At 43.6% G+C, this 14,341-nt stretch overlaps 1 protein-coding gene across 4 annotated transcripts in view; it reads left to right on the plus strand.

The window, feature by feature from the left end:
• The window catches only part of polg2 (polymerase (DNA directed), gamma 2, accessory subunit), a 45,656-nt gene that overhangs the window by 23,746 nt on the left and 7,569 nt on the right, over window positions 1-14,341 (plus strand). For 3 of the 4 annotated variants that reach the window (XR_009654502.1, XR_009654503.1, XM_060918947.1), the window contains exons 3-6: window positions 1,568-1,673; window positions 1,805-1,990; window positions 7,559-7,699; window positions 12,025-12,105. Coding sequence is in view for 2 of the 4 variants with exons in the window: in XM_060918947.1 (XP_060774930.1) it covers window positions 1,568-1,673; window positions 1,805-1,990; window positions 7,559-7,699; window positions 12,025-12,105 (514 nt within the window). In the remaining 2 variants the exon portion in view is untranslated. The remainder of the gene's footprint in view (window positions 1-1,567; window positions 1,674-1,804; window positions 1,991-7,558; window positions 7,700-12,024; window positions 12,106-14,341) is intronic. The other variant, XM_060918948.1, reaches the window with a different exon arrangement.

A 14,341-nucleotide genomic window follows, 5' to 3' on the forward strand; every position in this document is an offset into this window, starting at 1 on the left:
AACCTGTTCTTGGCTGCGAGTGGAACCCAGTGTGGTCTTCTGCTGTTGCATGCTGAGATGCTTTTCTGCTCACCACGGTTGTAAAGAGTTGCTATGAGTTACTATAGCCTTCCTGGCAGCTCGAACCTACCTGGCCATTTTCCTCTGACCTCTCTCATCAACAAGGCGTTTGTTTCCACCTACAGAACCGTCGCCTACTCACTCTGTTTTTTGTTTTTCGCACCATTCTGTCTGCGTAAACTCTAGAGACTGTTGTGTGTGAAAACCCCAAGAGATCAGCAGTTTCTGAAATGCTCAAACCAACACCCATGCCACAGTGGGAAAAAAAAAAAAGTCACACTTTGAGATCACAGTCATTTTTCCCCATTCTGATGTCTGAAGTGAACATTAAGGCCCAATCCCAATTCTAATTTCTCCCCCTTCCCCTTGGCCCTTCCCCTTGAAACTGAGCTACAAGGGATAGGGCTTGAAATTCAACCCTTACGTATTGGGATAGCCCTTCAACGATCGCATACGTCATCGCGTACCTCCGTCAGCGTTTACGTTAGCAAAACGCGACCAAATGAGTCATTGGCTGCGACCAGCCGCTACAGTCAGAGCCAGAGGCAGAACCAGAAATCTCTGCTGGCAGGGTGTGATTTGTTAACTAACACCACTGAATGGGATATCTTTGGCGCTTCGTGCACCACATCCGACAGAATGAGGTGTCAGAACACTCATGTAAACAATAAAAGCGAGAATAACAGAACAAAACGTACGCAGTCAAGCAACCGAAAACAGTACTCACTCCCAAAGCTTTTTAGCAGCAGCTTGGATTTCAGAAATCGCTGCTCGTTCTCAGCTCGAAAGCGAATCAAGCGGCGTGTTTCCTCTGGATAACAACTTAAAACACGTAAATAATGGAGAAAATACATTTATGACAATCTTTCGCCGCGGGAACCGCCATCTTTCTGAAATCCGCATGAAATCTCGCTGAAATCCGCATGGCATTGTGGGAAATCACTCAAACCCCTTCGTTCGGAGTCAGCTCCAGGAAAATCTCCGTTTGGAGGGGTACAGAAGCCCTACCCCTTCCCCTACCCCTCCGCGTTAACTGGGATTGGGATACCCCTACCCCTTCACGTGAACGCGCAAAATGGAGGGGAAGGGCCAAGGGGTTGGTCCAAGGGGTGAAATGGGATTCGGCCTAACTGAAGCTCTTGATTTGCATGATGTGCTGCTGTCACACAAGGGATCGGCTGATTAGAGAACCGCATAAAACAGCAGGTCGATGGGTGTACCTAATAAAGTGTCCATGGCGCTACCATAAGAATTTCAGCGTGTCAGCTGTTCATATGGGGGGGGGAGATACGGCTTTGACACTTCGCTTAGGAAAGATGTGGTTTGATCTGCATGAACCAAACTCTGATGTTCGCATTGTCTGTAGAAGGAAAAAAAAAATTATAGGCTCATTAATATTCAAATACTAAATCTTTCCACTCGTTAAAATTCACGTGTCCAAATGGAAGCCTGCGTAATTCAGATCCAGTCGTATAAAGCAGATTGCTTTTGTTTTGCCATGTGATAGCTCTGCAGAGGTGACGGAGGCGTTGCTCGCGTGGTTCTGTTCCCCTCGTACTTCCTCAGAGTGGCTCGGCTACTGGACACGACACCGGCTACGGTGGTGGAGAAAGGTGAACACTCTTGAACACATCCAGGAAGTTGATACCGTTTTTTTGGGGGGGTGCTGTATTGCTTGTGGATTTTATTAGACTTTTGGCCCAAAGTAATCTCCATACAAGTCATTAAGCAGCCTTTGCTCCAGTTTGCTTTAGGGCCATCTGACTTCAGCGTGTGTGACGTTCAGGATGACGAGCTTCACAAGGACGCGGCCAGTGGAGTGAAGGTGCTTTATCAGTTCCCCTGGGGCGCAGAGACGCTGGAAACACTGTGGATGCTCAGTGGTGCTGAGCTGCTCAAGAACCACCAGGGCAGTCAGGCCAAACTGCGGGTGAGGGCATTGAATTAACCAAAACATTATTTTAATCCGGGCGGCACGGTGGTGTAGTGGTTAGCGCTGTCGCCTCACAGCAAGAAGGTCCGGGTTCGAGCCCCGTGGCCGGCGAGGGCCTTTCTGTGTGGAGTTTGCATGTTCTCCCCGTGTCCGCGTGGGTTTCCTCCGGGTGCTCCGGTTTCCCCCACAGTCCAAAGACATGCAGGTTAGGTTAACTGGTGACTCTAAATTGAGCGTAGGTGCGAATGTGAGTGTGAATGGTTGTCTGTGTCTATGTGTCAGCCCTGTGATGACCTGGCGACTTGTCCAGGGTGTACCCCGCCTTTCGCCCGTAGTCAGCTGGGATAGGCTCCAGCTTGCCTGCGACCCTGTAGAAGGATAAAACGGCTAGAGATAATGAGATGAGATGAGATTATTTTAATCCTTCAATAAATCAAAATAGCAGCTTTAAAGCATGAATTGGTGAATTCCAAACGTGATGCTTCATAAACATGATTTAGTTGACTGACTATCAGAGGACGGTATTTAAAAAAAAAAAAAAAGCATAATAATAATAATAGAATGTGCTGGATCAAGTGCTGTTTTATAAACCGTTGAATAATGAGGGCGGAAGCTAGTGTTGTCGTATTTGAGACCTATCTCAAGACCACTTTTTGAAGGTCTCGGTGTCATTTCGGAATCAACCGTATTTTTACTCTGTCTTGTCTCGGTCTCAGCTCTCGAGGGCTCGGGATTTTATTTCACGACCGGTCAAAGCTACAACTGCGGGGATTTCACTAAATTGCCTGTACACTGTCTGATTTATTTGTTACCATCATTACTGTGACTGGATGTAAAACTTTCTGCTTCAAATGCAACCAATAACGTGACTCATTGCAAATTCAAAATTTTCGTTACTGTTAACGGGCGTTACCTCGGCACGCGAAAGAGTCCGCCTGGTACGCACGCTGTCCGGAGCGTGCCCGAGAGTCTATCTGATGCATGCGCCAAGGCACGCAGGTGTGACACTCTTGCACAAAATTAGTAGAAAAATGAATGTAGATATAATATCTTTTGTCAAAATATTTTGGCATATTACAAAAAATCCAAGTCAAGTCATGACTCCTTAAAATTAGAGCACGAGTCGGACTCTGGTCCGAGTCCTGGACTCGAGTACTACAAGCCTGGTCTCAGCCCCTCAAAGTCTTGGTCTTGTCTCGATACACTTTAGTCTTGGTCATGACTAGGTCTAGGTTTAGGTGGTCTTGACTATAACAATCGTAAAAGCCATATTGCTAAATTAAACCAAATTTGTCAAACTAATAAGTTCAATTTATATAGCGCCTTTCTCAAAACCCAAGGTCGCTTTACAATTATAGGGGGGGGAGTCCGCCAAATAAAGGTCAGGATGTCATTCCAATGGTGTAGCAGCCACAGTCCCACCAAAACGCGCATGAAAACAAGTCCCACACCGCCAGCACAGCCACCGGGCAACATCACTCGGAACACCGCGCCATGGATCCGCAAAGCGAGCACAGACGCACTGCCACGCAGAGCGCTGGTATGTCTCAAACCGCCTGCACAGCCGCCGCGACACCACCGAGCAACATCGCTCGGAACGTCACGCCAAGCACTAAAGCCATGATTCATATGATGCAACATTATTCTCGACTCTATATGTTTCAGTACTTTTTGCCATTTTTATACTTGTATTAGTCTCTTTTTTTCCCTCGTTTCAATGTTACATCATATTACATGAGACGGTCCGCATTTTCTCGCCCTCATTTTTCGAGTTTTAAGCGGTACTGCGCACTTAAAGGAACAGTCCACCGTACTTCCATAATGAAATATGCTCTTATCTGAATTGAGACGAGCTGCTCCGTACCTCTCCGAGCTTTGCGCGACCTCCCAGTCAGTCAGACACAGTCAGACGCGCTGTCACTCCTGTTAGCAATGTAGCTAGGCTCAGTATGGCCAATGGTATTTTTTGGGGCTGTAGTTAGATGCGACCAAACTCTTCCGCGTTTTTCCTGTTTACATAGGTTTATATGACCAGTGATATGAAACAAGTTCAGTTACACAAATTGAAACGTAGCGATTTTCTATGCTATGGAAAGTCCGCACTATAATGACAGGCGTACTAACACCTTCTGCGCGCTTCAGCAGCGCATTGATATCTGAGCTCCGTATCAATGCGCTGCCGAAGCGCGCAGAAGGTGTTAGTACGCCTGTCATTATAGTGCGGACTTTCCATAGCATAGAAAATCGCTACGTTTCAATTTGTGTAACTGAACTTGTTTCATATCACTGGTCATATAAACCTATGTAAACAGGAAAAACGCGGAAGAGTTTGGTCGCATCTAACTACAGCCCCAAAAAATACCATTGGCCATACTGAGCCTAGCTACATTGCTAACAGGAGTGACAGCGCGTCTGACTGACTGGGAGGTCGCGCAAAGCTCGGACAGGTACGGAGCAGCTCGTCTCAATTCAGATAAGAGCATATTTCATTATGGAAGTACGGTGGACTGTTCCTTTAAGTGTGTCTCTTTTTAAGCTGTAAACTAAATATGACATGACTGTACTGTGTATGATGTGTATGAAACACACTCGTACTGGTGTTTAATATTGACAAAATTAACTTTTTTTTTTTTTTAATGCTTTGAAAATGGCTCAAAACGCTACCTATTGGTTAAAATCCTGAAACTTGCAAGGCCGATGCTGATGTAGAGTCGACCATTTGGTATATCTCTGTCATGAAATGTTTATGAAAAAAAAGAATGTTAAGGCCCTGAATTAGAGGTGGGTGGCCCTCCTTCCCGAGCCCCCACCCTTGAGTGGGAGTCTGTGAAATCGCGCTGACTTTCAGGTAGATGTTGATCGAGACTCACACATCCATCACCTCCTCAGCCCCTCCTCTCATTCCCTTGCCCACTTTTTAGCATTTTTTCCGAATTATGCAGTGGGTGGGGTGGTGAGGTTCGGCACGTACCTGTGGTCTATTGCAAAACTCCTGTCTCAGTCTCGGACGCTTCTACTCAAGAATATCGTATGAATCGCATAATCCTCACCACATTCCACACTGCAAAAAATAAAAATCTTAGGAAGTTTATTTGTCTATTTTCAAGTCAAAACATCTAGCCACCCTTATTATAAGACATAATTGCCCAACAAGCAAAACCTCATTTAGCTAGAAAGGCTAGTTTTTAGACAGTCCATCTTGAAAATCTTGTATAGACAAAATGTCAGGGCGGCACGGTGGTGTAGTGGTTAGCGCTGTCGCCTCACAATAAGAAGGTCCGGGTTCGAGCCCCGTGGCTGGCGAGGGCCTTCTGTGCGGAGTTTGCATGTTCTCCCCATGTCCGCGTGGGTTTCCTCCGGGTGCTCCGGTTTCCCCCACAGTCCAAAGACATGCAGGTTAGGCTAACTGGTGACTCTAATGGCCCTTTTCCACTACCCTTTTTCAGCTCACTTCAGCCCGACACGGCTCGCGTTTCGACTACCTTAGAGCAGCACGACTCAGCTCGCTTCAGCCCTGCTCAGCACCCAAAACTCGCACGGTTTTGGAGTGGGGCTGAAGCGAGCCGAACCGAGCCGAGTGGGGCTAGGGGTGTGAGGAGACACTCCCCTGTGCACTGATTGGTGAGGAGGAGTGTCCTCACATGCCCACACACGCCCCACGAGCACGCTGGGATCTGTAAACACCGTAAACCCGGAAGAAGAATAATTACGAATTACGAGAATTTCTGAAGCCTTATGCACCTCGCCTCATCTATACGCTCTTGCCAGTATCTGTTGGCGTTGTCGGTGACAACAAGCCACAGAACCAAGACCAGCAACACTAACGACTCCATGTTTATTGTTTACTATCCGGGTCGTGAGACTACCGCTTAAAAGCTCACTGATGTCACTGTTTGCGCCGCCTAACGACATCACGTGACGTCCACCCACTTTCGCTAACTCCACCCAATGTGTCCACCCACTTCCAGCCAGCACTGTTCAGCGCGGTTGTAGTCGAAATGCAACTCCAACAGCCCCGCTCAGCTCGACTCAGCCCAACTCAGCACGGCATGGCTCAGCCCGACTCAGCCGCGTTGGTAGTGGAAAAGCGGCATAAATTGACCGTAGGTGTGAATGTGAGTGTGAATGGTTGTCTGTGTCTATGTGTCGGCCCTGTGATGACCTGGCGACTTGTCCAGGGTGTACCCCGCCTTTCGCCCGTAGTCAGCTGGGATAGGCTCCAGCTTGCCTGCGATCCTGTAGAACAGGATAAAGCGGCTAGAGATAATGAGATGAGACAAAATGTCTTGAAAAAGTCTTATTTGGAGCACCTTTTGAAAATAAAACAAGTTTTTTTTTTTTTTTTTTTTTTTTAAACAAGTAAGTACATTTTGGACATTTGTCAAATGCGGTTCATCTTGTTTCAAGAAAAAAAACCAAAGTATGCTTGTTTTGGGAATAAATGAACTTTACTGAAATCAGGCACCAAACAAAAAAACAAACAAACAAAAACAAATAGTCAGTGCCCCCAAAATGCATTGTTGCTTTGGCGTTGTGTAAGCACTGTAAGTCAAAATGCGTAGACGTTTGGGTCACCTTGCATATCCTTAGTTTACTGCGACTGTTTTCTCAGTCATTCAGAGTGAGCTCCTTCTAGATGCTGTACAGACTCTAGACCAGACAAGTGCCTTCAAAAAGGCTATGAGTGAGTGGAGGGCGTTTTAGTGAGGTCTTTTTGGAATGCTGTGAGTTAAGTTCAGTGGGGTTTGTTTGTTTGTTTGTTTGTTTGTTTGTTTGTTTGTTTTTTGTGCCTGATCTTGTAAACCCCTCGTACACATGAATAGTCAGTGCCCCCAAAATGCACTGTTGCTTTGGCGTTGTGTAAGCACTGTAAGTCAAAATGCATAGACTTTTTTTTTTTTTGGTGCCTGAGGTCCTGGGGAAGTGGAATCTTAAGAGATGTTTTAATGTTTGAATGTTGAAATGGGAAAAAAAAAAAAAAACTTGTTGCAATGCTACACGTGTCGTCAACTTGATTCAAGATAGTCTCTGGTCTCATATCTAGAGTATTTTACTAATTACAGGTCACAAAAGGAGAATCTTTTAAGCTAGCAATGCTTAGTTGTAGAATTTAACAATCCTAATATTAGTATATTTATCTTAAATTCAGTTTTTACTGCTAAGACTTTGTCATGAATTTAAGTGAAATACCCTTAAAATGAAATAAATAAAAAAGACTTGAATGGCTAAATGTAAGAAGTACGATCTTGTTATAAGAACTATTTTGATTATTTTGAGTTAATCAGATCTCGCATAATAAGTTCTCCAATCTTTTTAGGTGAAATAATTCCAAAATAACAGGTTAGATTTTTCATCTTACTTGAAGAAATCTTACCAAGTCAAATTTGACTAGTTCCATTGGCAGATTTTTTTTCACCTGATTCAAGCAAATATGCTTTGTTTTAGTCTTTTATTTCTTATTTTTGAAAGGCCATTTTTTGCAGTGCAGCTCTCGTTATTTCCTGTTTGAATGTCCAGGCTTGTGTTTATAAAGCGCTGATCTTTCTAATTCACGCTTGCCTACAGTGCAGAGACGGGAAGAAAGTCGTTCTGCCTTACATCCTCTCTCTCAGTGCGAATGTGGACAGGGGAGTCCTGGCTGTCCTCTTTAACTCCTTACAGCACATCCAGAAAGTAGACAGCAAGCAGAGACTTCATCAGAGAACAGTAAGTCAGTGCACAAGTGATTCAAGTTTATTTGCGTTTACATTTTAATAAATTTGGCTGACAATTTTGTTCAAAGAGACAGGTGAAAGAAGAAAATGAGAGTTTAAGGACAGATTAGTGGGACGCCGATCTGCCATAACATTCTGACTGGTGAAGTGAATAACACTGATTGTCTCATTACAGTGGCACCTGTCAAGGGGTGGGATATATTAGGCAGCAAGAGACCAGTCAGTTCTTGATGTGTTGGAAGCAGGAAAAATGGGCAAGCGTAAGGATCTGAGCGACTTTGAACAAGGGCCAAATTGTGATCCCTAGATGACTGGGTCTCAGCATCTCCAAAACGGCACGTCTTGTGGGGTGTTTGTGGTATGCAGTGGTTAGTACCTACCAAAAGTGGTCCTAGGATCCAAAGGACAACCGGTGAACCGGCGACAGGGTCATGTGTGTCAAAGTCTCATCGATTCGCATGGGGCACGAAGGCTCGCCCATTTGGTCCAAACCCACAGAAGAGTCAAGTCAAGTTTTTTTTATAGCGCTTTCAACAATAGACATTGTCGCAAAGCAGCTTTACAGAGAATTAAAGAATTTAAACAAGAGAGAATTTTATCCCCAGTGGGCGAGTCTGCGGCAACGGTTGGCAAGGAAAAACTCCCTCAGATGACACGAGGAAGAAACCTCGAGAGGAACCAGACTCAAAAGGGAACCCATCCTCATTTGGGTGATAACAGATAGATAGTGTGATCATAAATAACTCGCTTCTGTAACAGTGTCCTATATAGTCACAAAGTATAACTGTGAAAACAGGAAATTCATTCTAGTTTTAACGTGAAGTCAGTTTCGTTGATGTTATAAACTGTTCATGACAACCGCAGTCCTAAAGTTAGCAAGTTAACTGTAGTCCTCAGCCATAAAAGCATTACTGTAAGTGTCCAGAGCGTCTTCCAAGTGCTACTTTCGACTGTCCATATGGGGCCGTCCTGTACAGGAGCGATGTGATGAGACTCCAGCCAGACGTAGGGCATCAGGATGGATCAGGCAGGTCCGAGGAGCAGAAGAGGTCAGCATCACTGGTGGCTCAGGATTGATGTGTAACTCAGAGGGACGGGGAGGGGGGGGGTGTAGAAAACGCAGGTTGTTAGGTACGCCCAGTGTCACCTAATGAGTAAGAACAGGATACATTTTGCACTGACTGCAAGCAGGGACTCTGGCAGAACTAACTATGACCGCATAACTAAAAGGTATAACTCTGCGCTACCGTAGCACAAACTGATGAAAAAGTTAATGCCAACACCTTTCTGTTTTAGCCAGCATTAACTTTTTCAGCAGTTTGTGGTACAGATGCTCAGACCCAATCATCTAGGAATCACAATTTGGCCCTTATCAAAGTCGCTCAGATCCTTACACTTGCCCATTTTTCCTGCTTCCAACACCTCAACTTCAAGAACTGACTGTTCTCTTTCCCTGTGTCTGAAATCACTCACTCGTTAACTACTCCCTATATAGGGAATTACTATATAGAGGACTATATAGTGAGCTCGTTGGTAAAATGAAAAAAAAAAAAAAAACACTTTCGGACACTACTCCGTCGCGCTGGTATTTACGTCATTACTGTCGCACAATTAAAACGTGCCAGATCAGGCGGCTGGTGGGTTTTCAAAATAATAAATACATACATGTATTTTTGTGATAAATCCATATTATACTGAGCGCATTTCCTACATTAATCAATACAAAGTACCTGCACCTTTCAGTTTTTTTTTTTTTTTAAATCAAGGCTGAATACTTTCTTCTTTACCGCTGCATTTTATTAAATCAAATTTGAGACTTTCAATTTGGTTTCTTTCGGCACAACCGCAATGCATGATGATTATGATGAATATTGCTTTGCTTAGTGACCATCATTGTACACTACTTTTCGTGATGCATTGTGGGATACTTTGAGTGCACTATATAGGGTGTAAATAATCCTCACTAAGGTTTCGGACAGTGCTACAAAAGGACTTTATAGTGAGTAGGGAGCGATTTCAGACACAGGGTTTCTTGCAGCCTCATACGGTGGAGCTTGAAAGTTTGTGAACCCTTAAGAATTTTCTATATTTCTGTATAAACATGACCTAAAACATCATCAGATTTTCACACAAGTCCTAAAAGTAGATAAAGAGAACCCAGTTAAACAAATGAGACAAAAATATTATACTTGGTCATTTATTTATTGAGGAAAATGATCCAATATTACATATCTGTGAGTGGCAAAAGTATGTGAACCTCTAGGATTAGCAGTTAATTTGAAGGTGAAATTAGAGTCAGGTGTTTTCAATCAATGGGATGACAATCAGGTGTGAGTGGGCACCCTGTTTTATTTAAAGGACAGGGATCTATCAAAGTCTGATCTTCACAACACATGTTTGTGGAAGTGTATCATGGCACGAACAAAGGAGATTTCTGAGGACCTCAGAAAAAGCGTCGTTGATGCTCATCAGGCTGGAAAAGGTTACAAAACCATCTCTAAAGAGTTTGGACTCCACCAATCCACAGTCAGACAGATTGTATACAAATGGAGGAAATTCAAGACCATTGTTACCCTCCCCAGGAGTGGTTGACCAACAAAGATCATTCCAAGAGCAAGGCGTGTAATAGTCGGTGAGGTCACAAAGTACCCCAGGGTAACTTCTAAGCAACTGAAGGCCTCTCTCACATTGGCTAATGTTCATGAGTCTACCATCAGGAGAACACTGAACAACAATGGTGTGCATGGCAGGGCTGCAAGGAGAAAGCCACTGCTCTCCAAAAATAACATTGCTGCTCATCTGCAGTTTGCTAAAAATCACGTGGACAAGCCAGAAGGCTATTGGAAAAATGTTTTGTGGACGGATGAGACCAAAATAGAACTTCTTGGTTTAAATGAGAAGCGTTATGTTTGGAGAAAGGAAAACACTGCATTCCATCATAAGAACCTAATCCCATCTGTGAAACATGGTGGTGGTAGTATCATGGTTTGGGCCTGTTTTGCTGCATCTGGGCCAGGACAGCTTGCCATCATTGATGGAACAATGAATTCTGAATTATACCAGCGAATTCTAAAGGAAAATGTCAGGACATCTGTCCATGAACTGAATCTCAAGAGAAGGTGGGTCATGCAGCAAGACAACGACCCTAAGCACACAAGTCGTTCTACCAAAGAATGGTTAAAGAAGAATAAAGTTCATGTTTTGGAATGGCCAAGTCAAAGTCCTGACCTTAATCCAATCAAAATGTTGTGGAAGGACCTGAAGCGAGCAGTTCATGTGAGGAAACCCACCAACATCCCAGAGTTGAAGCTGTTCTGTACAGAGGAATGGGCTAAAATTCCTCCAAGCCGGTGTGCAGGACTGATCAACAGTTACCGGAAACGTTTAGTTGCAGTTATTGCTGCACAAGGGGGTCACACCAGATACTGAAAGCAAAGGTTCACATACTTTTGCCACTCAGAGATATGTAATATTGGATCATTTTCCTCAATAAATAAATGACCAAGTATAATATTTTTGTCTCATTTGTTTAACTGGGTTCTCTTTATCTACTTTTAGGACTTGTGTGAAAATCTGATGATGTTTGAGGTCATATTTATGTAGAAATATAGAAAATTCTAAAGGGTTCACAAACTTTCAAGCACCACTGTATATCCTGCTAAGAACTGCAAAGAAACTCCAGGAGCTAAGGATGCTCGCCAGGGACAGGAAACAGTGGAACAACTTGAAGAAAGACTGATTACAGTTGTAGGATGTTTAAACTACAATACAAATGCAGAACCCAGTGGATGATGATGAATATATCCCACCCCTTTACAGGTGCCAGTGTTATTCACGTCACCTGTCAATGGTCAGAAATCATAAACTTGCAATCAGAAATCCAGAGCTCGAACTGCTGACCGGTTTCACGCATTATTAAACTCCGTGTTCATTGTTAAAACATGTCATTTGTTGGTAATTCCAGTGGTGTGGAACAGTCGAAAAGCTGAAATGGTCCAAATGGCTTAAGCTGTTTAAAAAAAAAAAACAGCATACAGTACAACAATGTAAATATTTCCATGTCTCCTACACTATACTGTGAAAGATTTTCTACAAGTAGCTTGCAAGTCATGATTTGGATTTTTCTACCAGAAATAATAATAATAATAATAATAATAATAATTATTATTATTATTTTATTTTTTTTTTTTAAAAGATGCACTGTACACACTGCAGCTTTTCGAAAGCAAATGTGAAGCCGTTGAACATTTTTGCGTCGGATATGTTTTTTTCAAGCACATCTGCTCAGATTTTTTTTTTTTTTTCTGGTTCCTCCAGGTTTTGAAGCTCCATCCTGTTTTAGCGCCTGTTAAAGTAGCACTGGACGTGGGCAAAGGATCCACTTCTGAGCTCAGACAGGTGACGAATACTAGACCTTTCATTTCATTACCTCGCCCGCGACGGAATAAGCGGGGCGAAGTATTGTAATCAGTGCGGTTTGTTTGTGTGTCTGTCAACAGTCTAGCGTCTAGACAGTTGTACCGATTGACTTCAAATTTTCAGCGGTGGTGCGCAACGGTCCGTAGATTACCCGATTAAATTTTAGGGGGTGCGGCACGGTGGTGTAGTGGTTAGCGCTGTCGCCTCACAGCAAGAAGGTCCGGGTTTGAGCCCCGTGGCCGGCGAGGGCCTTTCTGTGCAGAGTTTGCATGTTCTCCCCGTGTCTGCGTGGGTTTCCTCCGGGTGCTCCGGTTTCCCCCACAGTCCAAAGACATGCAGGTTAGGTTAACTGGTGACTCTAAATTGACCGTAGGTGTGAATGTGAGTGTGAATGGTTGTCTGTGTCTATGTGTCAGCCCTGTGATGACCTGGTGACTTGTCCAGGGTGTACCCCGCCTTTCGCCCGTAGTCAGCTGGGATAGGCTCCAGCTCGCCTGCGACCCTGTAGAACAGGATAAAGCGGCTAGAGATAATGAGATGAGAAATTTCAGGGGTAATCGGGTCAAGGTTACCGGAAAGGTCAACCTTTCAGTCAAAATACCATATTTCCATTATAACTCCAAAACGGGTGCCGATATACAAACGTTTACTATTACGAGTGTATAGGAACTCCCATATGGCCTTTCATTTGGCACCATGATCTTTGACCTTGAGTGACCTTGAAATGTCAAACTCAAGGTCACGGATTTTCACAGGGCTGTAACTTGAAAACAGCTGACAGTAGACGAAAATGTACCCATATCAACTTAGAGGAAGTGCCGTATGGGCTTTCATTTGGCACCATGATCTTTGACCTTGAATGACTTTGAAATGTCAAACTCAAGGTCATGGATTTTCATCAGACTATAACCTGACAGCTGATGATTGAGAAATATTACCATTATCAACATATAGGTGGAAAATAAGTGCTGCCGGGCGAGGTTTGTTTTGCCTGGCAACACTTGTTTAGTCTCCATCGACAAATCTGGACATTTGCTGCCATCCTGTTTCTCCTCTTCAGAATACAGTGGAGCGCCGTTATAATACGGATCACTATGTTACACGGAAACCAGTGTAACATGGTCAGCTCATGGCTCCCAGAATTTAAATTTAACTTTATGCAGCTGCATTCGAGAAAGAGTCACTTAAAAATGCGTTAAGATGGTTCGAATGCGGCGATACTTCCACGGCGAACGTCACACGTCTATGAAACATGCTTCATTTCGTTTGACGACAGGCCGGCACAAGATTTCGACAAACGAAAGTTCCAGACTTTTTCAGTAAAACCAAGGACTAAAAGTGCTGCGTTATGCCTGAACTGTCGTGTTCTATTCTAAAGATATTTTTGGGCTTTTTTTCACCTTTTTATTATTGGATAGGACAGTGTAGAGACAGGAAATGAGCGGGAGAGAGGATCGGGAAATGACCTCGGGCCGGAATCGAACCCGGGTCCCCGGATTTATGGTATGGCGCCTTATCCACCTGAGCCACGACGCCCCCGTGTTCTGTTCTTTGAACACTTCTCATTTACTCGTCATTCCATGCAGTTAATTATTCCACGATTGTCCATATTCTTCTCACTGCGAGAGTAATTTTATAATGACTTGTAATTAACTCGGCGGTGCTCCAACGCTGGATAGAGTTATGCTTTCAATTGTTCAGAGCAGACTTGAATTTTTATTACCTTGGAATGCAAACATAGGATGTCGCTATGGAAAAAAAACCCATGAGGTTTGTAAAGAATAAATGTAAATAAAATTTATTTAAATAACATACGTAAGCACCCATTGCTCTAATCCGGGACAGGTCCATGTAATCAGTCTTTGAGGTGCACGCTACTCAGAGTGCATGAGTGAGAGTTCGAAGCACATGGATGTGACGGGCAGCAAAATATTTTATTACATGTTATTTGTTACATTGACAGTCAACAATTTCAAAAACAGTTATCAGCATGGTAAAAACGATCGTAGTTCTTGCGATTTCTTCGTCGGATATCTTCAAGGAACTGCTTTATCTAAAAAAATAAATAAATAAAGCTCCATAGAATGTTTTCTACTCGAGGCATGCCAGATTTTCCATATCGGATACGCTCATAATTCTTTGGATCCCAATTACCGTGTTATAACGGCGCTCCACTGTATTCAACATACGGACTGTTTTTAATTTAAACTGACAT

Source organism: Neoarius graeffei, chromosome 4, assembly GCF_027579695.1.
Source record: "Neoarius graeffei isolate fNeoGra1 chromosome 4, fNeoGra1.pri, whole genome shotgun sequence".
NCBI lineage: Eukaryota > Metazoa > Chordata > Actinopteri > Siluriformes > Ariidae > Neoarius > Neoarius graeffei.